The following is a 21,006-nucleotide window of genomic DNA, read 5'->3' on the forward strand; positions in this document are numbered from 1 at the left end:
TTTTGACATTTTATATTAAATACTATTATATTACGAATAATTTCTAAATCTTTTAATTACATAACCTATTCCATTCAACAAGGCTGAAAGGTAAATTCTACAAGACTGTAGTGAGGCCAGCATGAGATATATTTAATCAAATAAAAAAGAAAGCCATCAATTAGTAATAAGGTATATTTATTTAATTAGGTACAAACAACAAAAATGTTAGTTTTATTTATAGCATTTAGATATAACAATTTTTTTTTAATTGAACGTCAATTATAAAGGCGATAAAATATAATTATGTGTTTAAATAAATATTTTTTATTGCTCTTATAAATATACAATTATATTAATATAAATATGTTTTCCAGTATTAATTACATTTATAAATTAAAAAATAATGAAGTAAAATTTAGTTTAATTTAGTTGCTAAGTGCTCCTTTATTTTTTAAAAGTTGCATAAAATCATGATGTAATTTTTTTAAACTAATAATTGTTATTAAATGTAAGTCATTTATTAATAAAAACTTATTTTTTCGTTATTTTTCAGTTTAACAATGTTTTTGAAAAAATTTTCTACAAATATTTTTACTAACAATGGTAAAAATTTTAACGGCTTGTTATACCATATCAAAAACATTCATTGTGCTGCATATAATGACGGATGCACTAATTTTACAATGTATAAGCTTGTGATGATTAGACACGGGGAGAGTGAATGGAATAAAAAAAATCTATTTTGTGGATGGTATGATGCTGCACTTAGCTGCAAAGGTAAAGAAGAAGCAAAAAAAGCAGGAAGAACTTTATATGACAATCAATATAAATTTGATTTGGCGTACACATCAATGCTGAATAGGGCTCAAGAAACTTTGGAAATTATTTTGAAAGAAATAAATCAAACACATATACCAGTTTGTAAATCTTGGCATTTAAATGAACGGCACTATGGTAGTCTAACAGGTTTGAACAAAGTGGAGACTGCGAAAAAATTCGGCGAAAAAAAAGTACAAGAATGGAGACGCAGCTTTGATAAACTACCACCCGAAATGAAGTCAGATCATGCCTATTATAAACAAATTATAAATGATTCTAGATACAGTGAAGAACTTTGCAAAAATGAATTTCCTTTAACTGAGTCTTTAAAATTAACTATAGAACGTGTTTTACCTTATTGGAAAAATGTGATTGTTCCACAAATTAAGTTAGGTAAACGAGTTATTATAGCTGCTCATGGAAATAGCCTAAGAGGATTAATAAAACATTTAGATTGTATATCCAATGATGGAATAATGAATCTAAATCTTCCAACGGGAATTCCATTTTTATATGAGCTGGATGAAAATTTAAAACCTTTAATATCAATGAAATTTTTAGGTGATGCAGAAACTATTAAAAAGGCTACGGAAGCCATAGCAAATCAAGGAAAAATTAAATAATTACACTTTTTCATTTTATGCAATTGTAGCAAATTGGCAGCTGTTAGAAAATATAAATGTTCTATATAAATAAAAATATACAATTAAAACTAGTATATTATTTCTTGAATTTATATGTGTTTTTTTCAGCACTGGCCACTAATGCGTAATATAAACATGATAAATAATTTTAGTTTTATTTTTAATAAGTTACTATTAACATTGAATATAAATAGTGTACTATATTATCTAATTTTAAAAATTTCCATTATTTAGATTTAGATGAGACGATAACAACTTTAGGATAAGTTCTTATTGAGTTACAAGCATTTTAATACATAGAGTAGATATGTAATGTGGCAGAAGTTGTAACGTAACATAAATGTACTCTTCATTTTAGTATATTTGTATAGTTGTATTTTAATTAATTTAATTGAAATAAATGCTTGTTGCAACAGCGTTTATCATCCACATAATCTTGATAAGGAGTTGTGATTTGTTTGTGTGCTGCGATATAGTAGCTGTGTATTACTTTAGACCGGTTCATTAACGGCATTTGTATGTACACTCCCCTGCTCCTTTCCTATCTTGAACGTCATTTACATTGCTCATCATCTTCACTTGTCTAGTTATAAATTATAATTAATTCATTTTTTCTCTGTAATTTTCGGCACTCGTCTTAATTAAATTTGTAGACCTCTATCTTTAAAGGCTAGCCGCGTCGCCATCTGATCGTCGGTCAATTAGTCAAAATAAACATCATCGTAATTAGTTTAAGGTGACTTTCAGTCGTAGCTAGTGAATTTTTTATACCCAGGTCCTTCGTGGCTGGATAATGTTTTTTTAAAGTGTTTTGAGCCGAAATTTGTTTTATAATTTTATTTTTAAATGCACCCAACCCAACCGTGTTTTATGCACATGTTTTTTTAGATGCCTATATATTTTTTGACTTCCCTTACATGACGAGTGTCTCGTCATATTTATATATTATTTTGTATTTTTGGTATTGATAACTAGCTGCTACATGCATAATTTATACATTATAGTATGCTGAGTGAGGATCATTATCATGGCAATATGGTGACGTAGTGCATTTTATTCTGGAGTACCCCAATGACATGAAAGCTGTCTTGTAAGTCTAACTATTTAAAATTAGTAGCTTACTTTTGACGTATTCCCACAGTGCTTTAGTGGTAATTCTGCGTACGTAACGGCCGGCAAGTACCCGAAGACGTTCATTATCTTCAAACTCTACATGGCCAAAACAAAATTCATTTGTTTTTCTCGTATTTTTTAGAACTGTTTGAAACTGATGACCTGAAACTGACCACAAACCAAACTGTTTGGGGTCAAACACTGTAGCCCTTATCTTCCATAAAACAAAGTTAATAATTAAAACACGTATTAATTTTTCACTAAAAAAACGATTTGATATGAACTCAATAATATTCATGGAATAAACTATTAAATTCAAGTTAACAATTTTTTTTAAATAGTTTTATTTAGTAGCAGAGATTGTAGCTTAATAATATAATTTGAAAATAATTAGTATCACAATACCTTGAATTTTAACACTAAAATAGCATATTTTTGAATATGACAACCATATTCACTATATCTCGGAAAATTTTTTTCATAGTAAAATATATTTACAAGTATATTTAAATTGAAAAAGCTTAACTTGCTAACTAAAAGCTTAGACTAATACTAATATTAGTAATAACTTACAATCTTATAAATGAAGTCAACAGAAACATGCATAAAGTTAAATTTATAATGAATTAAATATGCTTAAAATTATAACTTAAATGCATAACATGCTTAGATTTGTGCTATTTACAACTAAATTTTAATTATACTTGGTTCTAAAAAAATGACTTTTACAAATCAAATAAGTAAAACTTATTTTATTTCTAAAAGTGCAAGATGTTTCCTAAACTACTTGGTAAGGGACCAATAGGAACAATTAACAATAAAGTTTGTCATGTAAGGAACAATAAGTATTTTTTTCTCAGACCTATATTTAAGAATATAGAATATAATAAGGAGTTTGAGCCACCATTAGTATCATCATGATACAATGATTATACTATAACAATAGTCTTTCGATACCCACAGCTAACCCAGAGTGTCAGCCGAACACAGTGACTGCTGTACGATAACACGCACGTGAATACCTAGATAGCAGGCTCCTCATCCTCATCTTTGTTCATTTTACTTGTTGTTTTGTGATATGACCCCAAGTTTCCATTAAAGAGGAGGTGTGTACTCATGTTGTTCACACGAGTGCCAGTGAACGTTTTAGGATAGTAAAGAAGTATGAGTTATGCGTTTATTGTATAGAACCAGGCCACAAAGCAAGTATTGCGAGTTTGCCAAGCAATGTGATATCTGTAATGGTCCCCACTCTCGTATACTTCATTTCAACACTGTATAGCTCATATTGTCATCATTTCATTCATGGATATCAAGAAATCCTTTTCGAATACAATAGTTTTCCTGTACACTAATCAACAAATTAAATCTCAATCACATCTTCTCAAGTATCAATTNTAATCAACAAATTAAATCTCAATCACATCTTCTCAAGTATCAATTCTTCAATCAACAACTTGTCATCAATTGTGTTCAATTATAACCAATCTAATTCCACATACAATCAATCTTTAAAGGTGGATACCTTTATGGTGGGCGGTATGTTTGAGCCTAGCAAAGTCTATCTTTAATTTGTGGTCACTCGTCGCTTCTCTTATTACTGGTCAAGTTAATCTGTCAGGGTAGCGGTTATGCGCTTGAAAATCATCGCTCTCTCGCTTTTGAATAGCCTAATGGTCTAGAAGTTTTTTTGTGTCATTGTTTCGTCGAGTCCACCTATTATGTTGTTACTAAAATTTTTCAAGTTTTTCTCTCCAACATTGTCGTGGTTATATTGTTGACTAATTTGTCATGGTAATACTCTTAAACGTTGTAATTTGTAGAAAACTTACTTACAACAAATTTTCTCTTCAAATTGAAGACTTCAATTCTTAAATCAAATTTTAGAAACCTTGTGGTTTATTTCATATTTCTTAGGAAAATACTAGTCTATTAGTAATGTAAGTTAATTATTACAAATTTTGTTGTTATCATATTGAACAAATATTGTTTAGTAGTACATTTATTAGTCAAAGTCAGAATCTTATAATTATTATTGAAATCAATCACTAGAGTTCTAATACTCCTTTGTTATGGGTGGTAAAACTTTATTTAGTTGAATCTCATAATTGTTTTACTCATTTACAAAATGTCATGCAAAATTAACTATAATTATTAAAATTCTTTGTCGATCAATCACTAATATTCAATTTTTTCATATTGTCTACACTCATACTTGTAATCACATAAACTTAAATTTCTGTAGTCTTTTCAGAAACTAACTGGTTTCTTAATTTAAAAATCACACTACACCTAACAAAATTGAATATTAGTTGTAAAAAATACTTATTGTTCCTTACATGACAAACTTTATTGTTAATTGTTCCTATTGGTCCCTTACCAAGTAGTTTAGGAAACATCTTGCACTTTTAGAAATAAAATAAGTTTTACTTATTTGATTTGTAAAAGTCATTTTTTTAGAACCAAGTATAATTAAAATTTAGTTGTAAATAGCACAAATCTAAGCATGTTATGCATTTAAGTTATAATTTTAAGCATATTTAATTCATTATAAATTTAACTTTATGCATGTTTCTGTTGACTTCATTTATAAGATTGTAAGTTATTACTAATATTAGTATTAGTCTAAGCTTTTAGTTAGCAAGTTAAGCTTTTTCAATTTAAATATACTTGTAAATATATTTTACTATGAAAAAAATTTTCCGAGATATAGTGAATATGGTTGTCATATTCAAAAATATGCTATTTTAGTGTTAAAATTCAAGGTATTGTGATACTAATTATTTTCAAATTATATTATTAAGCTACAATCTCTGCTACTAAATAAAACTATTTAAAAAAAATTGTTAACTTGAATTTAATAGTTTATTCCATGAATATTATTGAGTTCATATCAAATCGTTTTTTTAGTGAAAAATTAATACGTGTTTTAATTATTAACTTTGTTTTATGGAAGATAAGGGCTACAGTGTTTGACCCCAAACAGTTTGGTTTGTGGTCAGTTTCAGGTCATCAGTTTCAAACAGTTCTAAAAAATACGAGAAAAACAAATGAATTTTGTTTTGGCCATGTAGAGTTTGAAGATAATGAACGTCTTCGGGTACTTGCCGGCCGTTACGTACGCAGAATTACCACTAAAGCACTGTGGGAATACGTCAAAAGTAAGCTACTAATTTTAAATAGTTAGACTTACAAGACAGCTTTCATGTCATTGGGGTACTCCAGAATAAAATGCACTACGTCACCATATTGCCATGATAATGATCCTCACTCAGCATACTATAATGTATAAATTATGCATGTAGCAGCTAGTTATCAATACCAAAAATACAAAATAATATATAAATATGACGAGACACTCGTCATGTAAGGGAAGTCAAAAAATATATAGGCATCTAAAAAAACATGTGCATAAAACACGGTTGGGTTGGGTGCATTTAAAAATAAAATTATAAAACAAATTTCGGCTCAAAACACTTTAAAAAAACATTATCCAGCCACGAAGGACCTGGGTATAAAAAATTCACTAGCTACGACTGAAAGTCACCTTAAACTAATTACGATGATGTTTATTTTGACTAATTGACCGACGATCAGATGGCGACGCGGCTAGCCTTTAAAGATAGAGGTCTACAAATTTAATTAAGACGAGTGCCGAAAATTACAGAGAAAAAATGAATTAATTATAATTTATAACTAGACAAGTGAAGATGATGAGCAATGTAAATGACGTTCAAGATAGGAAAGGAGCAGGGGAGTGTACATACAAATGCCGTTAATGAACCGGTCTAAAGTAATACACAGCTACTATATCGCAGCACACAAACAAATCACAACTCCTTATCAAGATTATGTGGATGATAAACGCTGTTGCAACAAGCATTTATTTCAATTAAATTAATTAAAATACAACTATACAAATATACTAAAATGAAGAGTACATTTATGTTACGTTACAACTTCTGCCACATTACATATCTACTCTATGTATTAAAATGCTTGTAACTCAATAAGAACTTATCCTAAAGTTGTTATCGTCTCATCTAAATCTAAATAATGGAAATTTTTAAAATTAGATAATATAGTACACTATTTATATTCAATGTTAATAGTAACTTATTAAAAATAAAACTAAAATTATTTATCATGTTTATATTACGCATTAGTGGCCAGTGCTGAAAAAAACACATATAAATTCAAGAAATAATATACTAGTTTTAATTGTATATTTTTATTTATATAGAACATTTATATTTTCTAACAGCTGCCAATTTGCTACAATTGCATAAAATGAAAAAGTGTAATTATTTAATTTTTCCTTGATTTGCTATGGCTTCCGTAGCCTTTTTAATAGTTTCTGCATCACCTAAAAATTTCATTGATATTAAAGGTTTTAAATTTTCATCCAGCTCATATAAAAATGGAATTCCCGTTGGAAGATTTAGATTCATTATTCCATCATTGGATATACAATCTAAATGTTTTATTAATCCTCTTAGGCTATTTCCATGAGCAGCTATAATAACTCGTTTACCTAACTTAATTTGTGGAACAATCACATTTTTCCAATAAGGTAAAACACGTTCTATAGTTAATTTTAAAGACTCAGTTAAAGGAAATTCATTTTTGCAAAGTTCTTCACTGTATCTAGAATCATTTATAATTTGTTTATAATAGGCATGATCTGACTTCATTTCGGGTGGTAGTTTATCAAAGCTGCGTCTCCATTCTTGTACTTTTTTTTCGCCGAATTTTTTCGCAGTCTCCACTTTGTTCAAACCTGTTAGACTACCATAGTGCCGTTCATTTAAATGCCAAGATTTACAAACTGGTATATGTGTTTGATTTATTTCTTTCAAAATAATTTCCAAAGTTTCTTGAGCCCTATTCAGCATTGATGTGTACGCCAAATCAAATTTATATTGATTGTCATATAAAGTTCTTCCTGCTTTTTTTGCTTCTTCTTTACCTTTGCAGCTAAGTGCAGCATCATACCATCCACAAAATAGATTTTTTTTATTCCATTCACTCTCCCCGTGTCTAATCATCACAAGCTTATACATTGTAAAATTAGTGCATCCGTCATTATATGCAGCACAATGAATGTTTTTGATATGGTATAACAAGCCGTTAAAATTTTTACCATTGTTAGTAAAAATATTTGTAGAAAATTTTTTCAAAAACATTGTTAAACTGAAAAATAACGAAAAAATAAGTTTTTATTAATAAATGACTTACATTTAATAACAATTATTAGTTTAAAAAAATTACATCATGATTTTATGCAACTTTTAAAAAATAAAGGAGCACTTAGCAACTAAATTAAACTAAATTTTACTTCATTATTTTTTAATTTATAAATGTAATTAATACTGGAAAACATATTTATATTAATATAATTGTATATTTATAAGAGCAATAAAAAATATTTATTTAAACACATAATTATATTTTATCGCCTTTATAATTGACGTTCAATTAAAAAAAAATTGTTATATCTAAATGCTATAAATAAAACTAACATTTTTGTTGTTTGTACCTAATTAAATAAATATACCTTATTACTAATTGATGGCTTTCTTTTTTATTTGATTAAATATATCTCATGCTGGCCTCACTACAGTCTTGTAGAATTTACCTTTCAGCCTTGTTGAATGGAATAGGTTATGTAATTAAAAGATTTAGAAATTATTCGTAATATAATAGTATTTAATATAAAATGTCAAAACATATAATATAAGAGATGTACAACGGCAACGGGTCACTTTACTCGATAGACGGTGAAACTACGACTAAACTCTAAATATGTATACAATAGGCTGCATTGAGTAAAACAACATAATCGTATAAGGAATGTGTCCCTTTGACCTTGTACTATACTAACATAAGTAAAAATACATTAAACTGTTATCTTAAATAATATTACTGTACCCAGTGTGTTGTTTAATAATATCAACACTTCCCTTTAAACAATACACCCGTACATAGTTAATTAAAAAATTATAAATCTATATATCTGATTCCTAACATTTCTCTGAGTTCTTGAAATCTTATTCGTGGTGTTGGCTTGGTCAAGATGTCAGCTAACTGCTCTTTGCTGGTCACATACTCCAGTGAAAACATCCCTTCATTGAACTTCTCACGAATATAATGATAACGAACATCTATATGTTTAGTTCGTTTATGGAATTCTGGATGCTTCACCAATTTTATGGCACTTTGATTGTCCGCGTACAAAACAGGTGTCTCTCCCTGTGTTTCCAGAAGATCACTTGTTAGTAGCGTCAACCAAGTTAATTCCTGGACTGCTTGACTCAGTGCCATGTATTCAGCCTCAGTAGTTGAGAGTGCTACTGATTTTTGCCTTTGTGAACACCATGCTATTATTCCATTAGTCATCATGAAAATGTATCCTGATGTTGATCGCCTTGTTGTTGTATCACCAGCATAGTCTGCATCACTATAACCATGTAACTTAAGTTTCACCCTAGAATGAAAAAATAAACCATAGTTATAGGTTCCTTTTAAATATTTTAAAATACGTTTCACCGCATTCCAATGTATTATAAGAGGCTTTTCTAAATAGCGACTGACAAGATTTACAGCAAATGTTATATCAGGCCTTGTGATCTGACTTAGATATAACAAACTNGTTGTTGTATCACCAGCATAGTCTGCATCACTATAACCATGTAACTTAAGTTTCACCCTAGAATGAAAAAATAAACCATAGTTATAGGTTCCTTTTAAATATTTTAAAATACGTTTCACCGCATTCCAATGTATTATCAGAGGCTTTTCTAAATAGCGACTGACAAGATTTACAGCAAATGTTATATCAAACCTTGTGATCTGATTTAAATATAACAAACTTCCTACTGCTTCTCTGTATGGAACTTCCCCTGCTTGTAATGATTCACATAAATTTGCATCTAATGAGTGTTGCGGATCTGCAGGAATGCATAGGGCGTTGGATTCAGCCATATTGAATCTCTCCAAAACGCGTTGACAGTATAATGACTGATGTATAAATATTGACCCATCTGATCTCTGATCAATTTCAATACCCAGAAAATGATTAAGTTCACCTGATTTTGTCTCAAAGTTGCTCATCAGGTACTTCACCATCATGTCCACCTGCTCATCATTTGTTGCTGCTATAATCCCATCATCTACAAAAATAGCTACAATCATTAATTGTTCATTTTTATTACTTACAAATACACAGGGATCTGCCTTTGTTTCTTTTAGATCAAATTTTAACAACAAATTTTTAAATTTTGTATTCCAGCACCTGGGTGCTTGTTTTAATCCATACAAGCTTCGTTGAAGTTTGCAAACTTGTTTAGTTCCATCTTCATAACCTTTTGGCTGGTTCATGTAAATCTCTTCTTCAAGATCACCATATAAAAAGGCTGTTTTAATATCAAATTGTCTGAGTTTTAATTTTCTGGCTGCTGCTATTGCTAGCAGTACTCGTATAGAGTCATACTTTACAACTTCATTGAACTTCTCACGAATATAATGATAACGAATATCTATATGTTTGTAAAAAGTATACAACTACTTTATTATTTTTATAATATCTCCGTAAAAATTACAATATTAAATTATTTAATATCAATTACTAAAATCATTATTTATTCATATATAATAATTATAAATCAAATAACTAATCGGGATAAAATTAAGGGATATAACGTAATCCAATTTTCCGGGCAACAATTTAGGAAAAGGTAATAGATAAGAGTGTAAGAAATGGAGACATCTAAAACTAATTCGGATTTATGCCTGGTAAGTTAACGATGGAGCGAGTATTCTATATGAAGTAACTAATAGAAAAGTTTTGGGAAAAGAAGAAAAAGCTGCGTATGGTATTTAGATTTGGAGAAAGTGTATGATATAAATGGTAAAATAAATATAAATTAAAAAACTAAAAAAACACGCTTTTAAAGCACATCGAACTAAAAAGTTAAAAATTATTTTTTTAGTTTTTCAAACTATATTTATTTTTTACTTTTTAGTTTCATGTTATGATAGTAGTTACTATCAATATCATGGTTGTTACGGGTAACGGGAAATCAGGGTTCGATTCCGGGGAGGGAGTCTGAGAAACGGCTACCACATCCAAGGAAAGCAGCAGGCGCGCAAATTACACACTCCCGGAACGTGTAGGTAGTGACGAAAAATGACGATATGAAAATCATCCCTCGTAATCGGAATGAACACTTTATATCTCTTAATTAAAATAAGGCGTATTAATAAATAAATTTTAATAGTAATTAGTATATACAAGTAAAGCGACTTAATTACGTAAACGTATCATGCACTAGGTATAACCGTATTTTGTGGGCGGGCGGGTCGGACTAACGTTATACCTGAGGTATAAACGGTGGTAGTAATATATAAATATATATACGTAAGGCGCATTAAACGCGGGCAGTATTGATCAGTCAAAATAAAAATTTGTTTATATATATATAATATTGATGACAAGCACGCGTGTACGGGTACGATAACTAAAAATAAATTTTTATAGGAATAGTGTGCCGTCGTNTTCCTTTACGTGGTACATATAAGATCTCCACGTAATCTTGAATGACAAGGTGGTCATACTGTCGGAATAAGAATATATGTAAATTCTCCAGTTGGACTGGATGCGAGAAGATTGAAGGAGTCAAGCCTATCAAATGAACAAGATCATGTGATCTTGTTTTTTCACAATGTAAAAAGGAGTCTCGAAAAGGTACATTAATATAATAAAGTATATGTATGGTGGCATTTGTACCCGGGTAAAAAGCGTAGGAGAAATATCAGAAGGTTTTCGGGTAAGAGTAGGAGTGAACCAAAGTTCTGCTTTATGCCCTTACTTATTCTCTATAATGATGGATGAAATTACTAGAGAAATACAAGGAGAGGTGCCGTGGTGCATGTTGTTTACTGACGATTTAGTGTTAATAAGAGAAAATAAGGAAGAAATCAATCAAAGGCTTGAGATGTAAAGATCAGCTATTGAAGAAAAGGGTTTAAAAATAAGTAGAAGACAGAGTATATAGAGTACGAATTTGACAACGAACACGAGGTAGGTGAAATGAGGAGATTAGTGACAATAGGTTAGGACGGGATCGGAAAGGTGGAAAGTTTAGGGTCAGTTATGCAAAAGAGCGATGGTATTGACGAGGATGCAAGACACAGGATTAAGTGCATGTGGTTGAAGTTGAGAGAAGCGTCTGGCGTCTTATGCGATAAAAAAATTCCAATGAGGCTGAAAGGTAAGTTTTATAAAACTTACCTTTCAATGTATGGTTCATAATGATGGGCGGTTGATAAGAAAGTAAAGCAGAGATGAGAATGCTAAGATGAATGAATAAGGAACGAGCATATTATAGATAGTATAGGTGTAGCGTCAATCGAAGATAAGATGAGAGAAAATAGACTTAGATGGTTTGGTCATGTTATGAGGAGTGAAGAATCGGAAGCTGTAAGAACAGTTATGGAAATGAATGTTGAAGGAAGAATAGGTAGAGGAAGACCAAAAAAGAGATGGAGGGATGCTATTGAATGCGTTATGAGGACAGCTGATGTGAACGTAGATAATGTGGGAGATTGTGTCAAGTGGAATTTTAGAATAAGGTTGGCTGACCCCAAGTAGTTGGGATTAAAGCAAGGAAGAAAAAGAAGAAGAAATTGATATAGCATAGAAAGTTAAGCTCATTTAATTTTTTTTGATTTTTTTAAGTCGAGAGAAATAACTTTGAAGTTTGAACTAGCTTAAACTGACAATTTTTTCAGTCGACGGAAGCGACGTACGGTTTCCGAGTCGGTAATATTTGTGTCTTACGCGTTTGGAGTTCCAACCTGTGTATGGCAATGAATTTTTTGCATTTTTTTCTTAATTCTTTTTAAGTTACAATAAATTTTCAACTCTGATTTTTATCTCATTTAAATTTAATAACTTCAATAAAGATCAAGAATCCCATCACTGTAGTCGCAAGAAGAAATTTCTTATTCATAATAAAATTATTTTACTATGTTTTAGGTTATAGCTTCGATGCAATACTGAGAAGGTATTTTTTTATGAGTATCATTAATTTTTTTAGCTCTAACTTGACCTACTTTTTTCAACGATACGTCAAATGATTACAATACGTATCTTGTTGAAGATATTACCCTCGATAATTAAAAAAAAATTCTAATTTATTAATTAAACAGTTATTTATTTCATGTTCTTCATACAGACAATTAAAATCATTCATTTCTAATGTTTTCAAAGTATTTATTGATGAATCAAGTTCGATATGATAGGTTTCAATTACAAAATAAAATCATTTTACTTTGTAATTTAATATAATAATTTTTTTACTCTATTTGTGTGTGCTACTACTAGACTATAATTCAAAATTTTTTGGTAACATATTTCTATATAAATAATTTCTAAAAAAATTATTGTTAGTTTCTCCTGAATTAACAATGGATTTTTAGAACTTTTTAACAACTTTTTTTTGATTAGTTATTTTAGTTAAAGTAAATTATTAAAATTAATTCAGTTCATATTTCAATTGTAGAATCTTTTTAAAAGCCAAAAGTTACTAGGAAATGATTACTATTATTTCTATTTCAGTAATATATTACGATAAAAATGCAAAAAAATATTGAGCTTTTCTGATAAATCTACTATTAATACTAATTATAAAACTTTCTGACTGCATTGTAATCTTAACGATACTACTTTTTTAATTCTCATAAAATTTACTATTTAATGATGTCAATTTCAAACTTGCAAATTGAGCTTAAAGTTATGATTATTAATTAATTTTTTTTATTATAAACTTTCACAAAAATTAACTTTAAAAGATTAAAAAAGTAGGTTAAATATGTTATTTTTCTTATTTTTAACTTATTAAAAATTTAGCTATTTCTTCGTTTATGTTCAAACAAATAGTTATTTATTTTCAATTCTATGACAAAATTATCAATGTTCTAAACTACGAATGGAATAATAGAAGTTAAAAAATATTTTGTAGCATAAATAGTTTTTAGTTATAATTTTTAGGAGACGTAAAAATTATTTTAAATAACCACGATTTTCTTTAGTTAAATTGGAAATGTTAATTAATAATTTATTTATTTTCATATAAAATTAAAGAAAGCTTTTCAAAAATATACCACTATTTTGGATCTAAATTTATCTATCGTGATCCAATTTTAACTGTCAACAATTTTTTTACAATTCTTCAATTTATTTTCTTGTATTTAGCAACGATGTATAATTGTGATAAAGTAGTTTACATAAATATTATTGCTGTTTTAACTTAGAATTAAAATTAAATCTAAATGATTTTTTAGATTGAATTATTCAAGTTTAAATTTTTAATAAATAGATTATAGCCTGTCAAATTTTAAGTGCATAATGTCCCCCTCCAAAAAACAAATATTGAAAGTATATGATTTATTTTACATACATTATTTGCAGTATTGTTATGGTTATTAAATAATATTTATTAATTAAATCGAAATTCTTATCTTTTATTTGCCAATTATGAATTTGCTTGTAGATATTTGACTTAATTTTCATTATAGACTTAGTATTATATCGATTTATTCACGTGTATGTAATTATAATGATTGTTTGCAGGCTAATTAGCGTAAGCAAAATTTTTATCAAACATTTTTTCCCCCTAAAAATATAAAAGGAAATTAATATTAGTGGCTACTTCAAATTAACCGAAACTGAATATTTTTGGTAAAATGTCACTTACGCTAATTATCCTGCGAACAGTCGATATAATGTGTTAAACTAAAAAATTCTATAGTTTCTAGAATGTATTGTATACCTCCTCAATTTAATGGAAAACCCAGAGGTATTTTAACGTTATCAGTGAAATTTATACTTTTATTAAATAATCATTCAGTACACGCTGTTCATTTCCAATTGAGCAACAGTCCGGAACAAAACATTATGTAAGTTACGAATATAGAGATAATTTTTAGCTTTTAATAAAGAGTGGTAGAGGAGAGTCGTATAATTTGAACTTTTAAGGCTCTTCTAGGAAAGCAACTTAAGTTAGAACTATAAAATATTACTAAAATGCATTATAAGAGTTTAACTTATACAAAAACTGGGGAAAAAATAACATAAAAATAATAATTTTTACTAAAATTGATAAAAATTTATTTAATAATAATAAGAATAGGAGGAATAGCTCTAACTTGAGTATTAATGTATAACTATAAAAGTATTATTCTACTTTTTGTTATACATTATTTCCTTCTAAGGAATGTATACTATATTTTTACTACTAACTGCGTCATGGCATTTTGCGCTAAATATATTAATAACTTTTAATTTTGTATATCAAAACTTTACAATTTAATAATATTTACATATTTCTTTTATATTTGATTCTAAGGTTTTATTACAATTTTCTTAGCTATTACTAATCTAATTCATAGAAACCCTCTTTGTGATAACAAACATGATTAAAGAATAATTGAATAATTACTAAGCTAACTAATCAAAATTTGGTAAGACACTCATTTCCATAAAAAAAATTGAGATTTTTTAATTTTTGTGAACAGAAAATGTATTAGGTTCACTATAAACTAATAATATGTAGTTAAATCATTATTTTAGCTTCGATGCCGTGGCCAGCTATGATGGTATTGCGTCTGTTGTTAAGGTTGTCGTTGCTGTTGTGTTGTGGTAGCGATGAGGGTCGCCTCGCCAACGACTACTCCCCAACGCTTCATCATTTATTCTTTTATCGCTTTTCGTGACGTTTCTGTTTTGACGGTGAGTACCGTCACGCCATGGAACGGGAAGAGGGGCCACCAACGACGGGCTTGCGCCTTTGTCGACGCGAGGCCGCCGTGGTGGACGGGAATTCGAGGCAATTATGTCAAGTCGCGCAGCAGCTAAACGATATCAGGGGAGGTAGTCTAGTGATACCCGTTCGCGTATCGTGATTGGGTAACAGGGGTGGTGATGACCACGTACTTGTTTATCTGGAGGCGGGTTGTCGGGTTCCAAAATGTTGATCGCAACGTTGATCACCCGCCTGGTAGGGGTGGTCGGGGCCCATACTCCCAGTGTGGATTAGGCAGCAATAGGGAAACGCAACGAGCGCACTCCGCGTATTGCGAAGTGCGTCGTTGCGACCCATGCGGACACCCCGGTTGTAGTAAGTTCGAGCGATTGGATCGCAAAGAACCTTGTGGGAGGGGTTATAGGATCCGGCCGATCTCGTTCGCCAGGTGGCAAACAAGTCGGTGTAGTTATTGTAGGTTAAGTTATTCCTGCTATGATCCATTGCCGGGGAGCCAGTTGTTGAAGGTGAAAGGGTAACGACAAACGGAAGTTGGCACAATTAATTAGAAACTCAATGCCGTGCCGTTTATTCAAACAAGAAACAATAAAAGGCAACAATTATCAATAATGTGCACAATGTTTAGATATTAAAAGTGGTTAAAGGAAAGAATTAACAAAAGATGCGTAGACGTAGACGGTGCGAGATCAGCGTTTTAACACGATCTATGTAGGGCGTTGTTACAAAGATGGCTTATTAAACGTATATTTGCGGCAGGTCATCGATGGACGTGCAGCACTTGCTGGACTTTGTACCATGGTGTCTCGCGCGTGGTATTAGTCAGTCAAACTACCATATATACATAGTAGGGCGACGGCTGATAAAGTAGGCATGGGTCGCGGGACTCTGTGTATCAAAAAACGACGCAGGACCGTGTTAAAATAAATAGGTTAGTATTATCATATTGTTAATTGTTGAAATACAAAATTAATAGTTAAAATTATTTTAATTTTTGTCGAATCATTTTAATTTAGTTTTATTTATTTTATAAGAAGCCTATTCCTCCAATAAAATATATCTAGTGAAATTGTCCCAGTACTGAATCGTCCACAACGGATTTTTTCTAAATTGAATAAAGGAAATTAAATTTTTTTTTAGATTATCTAGGCGTAGATATATTACATATTCTATTTGTGCGTGTTTCAAATCTACTTTGCACTACTTGAAAAGTAGTACTTTATCATGTATTCTAAAAAATGAGGATAATAAAAATATTGGAAAAGCAACCGTTGACAATTTAACGGATATAATGTGTGAAAAAGGAATTTTGAAAAAAGTTCCTGTAGTTTACATGAATAATAAAATTGGCAATATAGATTTACATTTCAAGCTACAAAATCTCTATGATACTCTTTATGAAGATGATGTTGATTTTCTTTCGATATTTCGTTTCCCAAACAATATTGTCAATGCAATTGACGATTATACATCTGAAGATTCAAGTACAACAAGTTCCGAGTATACTACTTCACAATACAGCACGAAATTGTCAAATGGTAAAGATGAGCTTATTAGATATTATTTATTAGATACATCAGTAAAATTATTTCAATGATACCAATATGATAAGCGTTATACCTTTTTTAAAAATAGGTAAAGATATGACATCAGAAGAAAAAAACGAAGCTATCTTAACTTTAAGTCGCGTGTCTTCTGCTGAGAGTTTTATTAGTGCTACTGATAAAATAGATGAACCTTCACTATCAGTTTATGATCAAGTAAAAGTAATAAATCTATAATTCCGCTTAATCAAACATAACTACCAAGGGTGGATATAGGATTTTTAACATTAAGTGCTCAAAGCCGTACTAAATGCTATCTAAGATACTACTCTTAAAATACATGTCTAAACTGTAATTTTAAGATCACATTTCTAAATACAAAGAATTTTTTAACATGATTTATAATACAAAAAGTTTTATACTAGTTGATTTATAAATGTTGTTTAAATTATACCTTTCCAAAAAATAAGAAGCGTGATACTATGACAAACAAATTGGACATTAATGTTGAATTTTTAGGGTGCCCGAGTCATGTCGATGAGATAGCAGACCATCTAGTCCAACTCACTAACTCCTTCAACCGACCACCTATCCTAAAAATCCCATCTTTCGATCTCCTTTCCTTTTTTCATCTAACTATTAATAAAGTATGACAAGATAAATAGTCAAATTTCTCTTTAGCAAATTGACATAAATCTATAGTTCCAATTATTCCTATACATCCTTGGTTTTACACCTCCTTCTGTCCCGTTTCCATATTACCTCATTTTCCCGTCTTAGATTTGGTCATAATCGGCTACCTTTTCATGCCTTCAACATGTCACTAAACCATTCCCCCTTTTGCCCCAACCACAATAATGAAGTCCCCTGTAATTTTTCTCATTTTTTATTTGATAGCCCAGCTTAACAACATAACCGTTTACTCTTGTTCAATTTCCCGTCCTCCCTTAATATTTCACCCATAATAGTTTTAATATCCTGACACGGCACCGCCTTTTGCTCTAGGCTGGCGCTCACCCGTGTCTCTCTCGATATCAGCCGTCCAGCTATTAATATGACAATCGGTTGTCATCGGTCGTCTCCCCGCCCTTGACACTGAGATAAGGCCGCCGCCGAATATGGATTACCGATATTGCTTTCTGTTCCGCTTACGACGTACACCTAACTGGTTACTCGAATCCGTTTCCGTGTGTACTTTTCTACCTTTTGGTTGGTTTTGTTTTATATAACATTTTCGTCGACCGTTACGCGTCAAGCATCCGTGTTGGTGAAATATTCGCAAAAACTAAAGTGAACTAAATATATTTTTAACACACATATTGATATTACTTATCGGGTACATTTGGTGTACACGACTGAACGTGTACTGTTACGCGTCAACCATCCGTGTTGGTCAAATATTAGCAAACGCTAAAGTGAACTAAATATATATATTAACACACATATACTAATATTACTCATCGGGAACGTTTTGTGTACCCGCCCAAACGTATACTGTGGATACGCGATAATCCTTAATACAAAATCCTCCCCAATAATTATACAAATAATTTCCTTCGTTCATTCAGCTGGCTCCGTTATATAATATTTTTCTGTATGTTAATTTAATATCCTAGGTTTATTTTGTTTTGTTCTTTCTTTTTTAGTATTTTGAGTACGTTTAATTTATTAATTTAACGATATGTTTAATTGTGTTTAAAAACAATATATTTTTTTTTTGTCTTAGTCCTATTGTATAGTATTAGTTTCTATTGTATAGTTTTATTTTAATTGTTCAGCTATAATAATACTTCTGTATTGAAGGCTAATAAAAAAAAAATAAATAATTTTAATTATATCCAATCTGTTGCTAGTCGCTGCCTCAATTAGTCCTAAACTCTGCTGCCGATGATCGCCGAAATATTTAATTAATAATGCAAAAGTCAATACCATTCATGCACAAACAATGTAAATATCATAAGGAGCTTTGATGGAAACACAATGCACGTGTTTTACTAAAACCGGATTAGATTTGTGAAATTTTACGTAATTTTGGACGGGAGAATTCCTTATGCACTCTGGTCGTGCAACAACACCGTAAAAAACTACACCGGTCTAGGAAAGAGAGAAGTGTAACCGATTTGATGATCGTAGATCATTTCCGACGCACTCCACAAGATCGTAACAACTCAACGGGATTTCCAACCGGTACCGCCACTACTAGGCGCTGGAAGAGGCTTGTAGCAGAAACGGCTAATATGAATCAGTTGTTAGCTATCTACATCACGCCTTATCGATCGACTTAAACATTATGAATACGATACCTTATCACCATGATTATTAATTGGAATTACCGATGAAACAAGATATTTACATCTTACTACAGTCAAAGTTAATATATGATAACTTATGAAGAAATAAGTGATTTTTTTTTTATTTGTGGTAAAAACAAAGAAGAGAATCTAATCTGCAATCTCAGATTACATCATTTTCCCAAAAATGACTGAGTATTAACTAGGACATGTACTAACTAAATTACTTAGTTATTATAATTGATAACTGAACCTATTAGTGCCGAAACTATGAAAAATAAAATACTTAATTTTAAAAATTAAAACTATTCTCAAATTATAATATTGTCAAAAATCCATTAAAAAAAAAAAAATTCTATAATTTAAAGCTGCTATAACTTTATTTAAAATACACTGATCTTATTGAAATTTTAATAGAGTATACAAAAGGGAAAAAACTTTATTTAGGTATGATTTGTATGAAAATCCAATTACAAGAAGAATTTGGAAAACTATCCACGTATGTAATTTTTATCAATTTATGAAAATGTTTCAAAAAAATCTGTAGCGAGGAGTAGTTATGAGACATTAAGATTCTCAACATTGAAAGAAAATTAAAAAAACAAATATTAATCAATATTAATAAAACAGAAAACACATCATGATAATTCATCAAATTTGCGTGTAAATCGAAAAGTTTTATTTGAATAAAATAATAAGCAATAACCTTTTAATAATAAGTAATTCTTATCTTAAGTTGCATTAGCGGATGTCAGCCGTATATCAAAAGACTATTTCTACGATCGCGGCTATCATCTAATTATTAACAATCTAAACAGTTACAAATAAATATTTAATATTTTTCGAAAGGTGATATAGCACTATTTTTCCAGGTATAAATTAAAAAAAAATTGGTTACCAGTAGTCTAATTGTCATGACCTACATGTATTTAATCTAAAGTATAGATAATAGGTGTCACTGCAAAAGTGGCAACTCTTAGCAAAGACGTAATGAATTGTTAATTATATTTTATATTATGTCTAGCATTTTGAAAATCTGTTTATTCTTAAATTTCGGTTTTTAGAATCTATCAACAAAAAAGAAAGAAGATTATCCTCGAAATTTTAAAGACGTAATTAGATACGATGAAAACACAAAAAGTTTTAATGGTACTTAATAACTAAATTTATAAATCAACATAAATATTAAATTATGTGATAAGATTATATTTTAAACTATAAATTAACATCATTATTACTTAAATTTAATAGTTTTAGCTGAGTTCTATTTATGATACCTACTTAAAATATTAATAAATAGAAAAAATAATTTTATTCATATTTAAACAGGATTTTTCTATTTTCAGTGAAATTACAAAAAAAAAATGACATGAATTTGCGGTTATCTATATCACTGTTAAACGTATATCGTTCCAAAACCAATATACTACATAGTAAGTTATAATTTTATGAAAAAATATTAAGTTTATAGTAAAATGGCCATTTTTTTTAATTTTAGACGGTGAAAAAACTTTCATAATTCAATACTTCAAAAAAAATGAACCACTTAAATCATTCGAATTTTTTTCAAAGCAAATAAATAAAAATGGTATACAATTTTAAATATAAAAATATTAATTTGTGTGACTCATACAATTTAATAAACTTTATACAGTAATAAATTATATCATAGCTGTATGCAAGAATTTAACAAGAGTTACCAATTTTAGCTTCGATGCGAAGCTGAGAAGGTATTGGTTTTACTAAGATGTGTTTTTTTTTTTTTTTTTTTTTTTTTTTTTTTTTTTTT

The 21,006-nt window shown here is 29.7% G+C and overlaps 3 protein-coding genes across 4 annotated transcripts in view; 2 read left to right on the forward strand and 1 right to left on the reverse strand.

Annotated features, from left to right (window-relative positions):
- Nucleotides 1–1,457, forward strand: part of LOC126899364 (phosphoglycerate mutase 1-like) — a 7,208-nt gene extending 5,751 nt beyond the window's left edge. Inside the window, exons 1-2 of one of the 2 annotated variants that reach the window (XM_050674239.1) lie at nt 90–171; nt 536–1,457. In XM_050674239.1, coding sequence (XP_050530196.1) covers nt 543–1,424 — 882 coding nt within the window. In that variant the 5' untranslated portion in view covers nt 90–171; nt 536–542 and the 3' untranslated portion in view covers nt 1,425–1,457. Of the gene's footprint in view, nt 1–89; nt 172–535 lie in introns of those variants that run through there. The other variant, XM_050674241.1, reaches the window with a different exon arrangement.
- Nucleotides 1,458–6,830: 5,373 nt separating this feature from the next.
- LOC126899363 (phosphoglycerate mutase 1-like) overlaps nt 6,831–21,006 on the reverse strand; it is a 96,658-nt gene continuing 82,482 nt past the window's right edge. The window contains exons 2-3 of the mRNA XM_050674238.1: nt 8,116–8,521; nt 6,831–7,751 (exon numbers count right to left, since the gene is read on the reverse strand). Coding sequence (XP_050530195.1) covers nt 6,863–7,744 — 882 coding nt within the window. The 5' untranslated portion in view covers nt 7,745–7,751; nt 8,116–8,521 and the 3' untranslated portion in view covers nt 6,831–6,862. The remainder of the gene's footprint in view (nt 7,752–8,115; nt 8,522–21,006) is intronic.
- The window catches only part of LOC126898274 (MATH and LRR domain-containing protein PFE0570w-like), a 14,953-nt gene continuing 8,273 nt past the window's right edge, over nt 14,327–21,006 (forward strand). The window contains exons 1-6 of the mRNA XM_050672214.1: nt 14,327–14,519; nt 16,523–16,920; nt 17,018–17,148; nt 20,282–20,366; nt 20,564–20,650; nt 20,716–20,805. Of these exons, the coding sequence (XP_050528171.1) occupies nt 14,380–14,519; nt 16,523–16,920; nt 17,018–17,148; nt 20,282–20,366; nt 20,564–20,650; nt 20,716–20,805 (931 nt within the window). The 5' untranslated portion in view covers nt 14,327–14,379. The remainder of the gene's footprint in view (nt 14,520–16,522; nt 16,921–17,017; nt 17,149–20,281; nt 20,367–20,563; nt 20,651–20,715; nt 20,806–21,006) is intronic.

Source organism: Daktulosphaira vitifoliae, unplaced genomic scaffold, assembly GCF_025091365.1.
Source record: "Daktulosphaira vitifoliae isolate Bord-2020 unplaced genomic scaffold, ASM2509136v1 Scaffold_2, whole genome shotgun sequence".
In the NCBI taxonomy this organism is placed as follows: Eukaryota; Metazoa; Arthropoda; class Insecta; order Hemiptera; family Phylloxeridae; genus Daktulosphaira; species Daktulosphaira vitifoliae.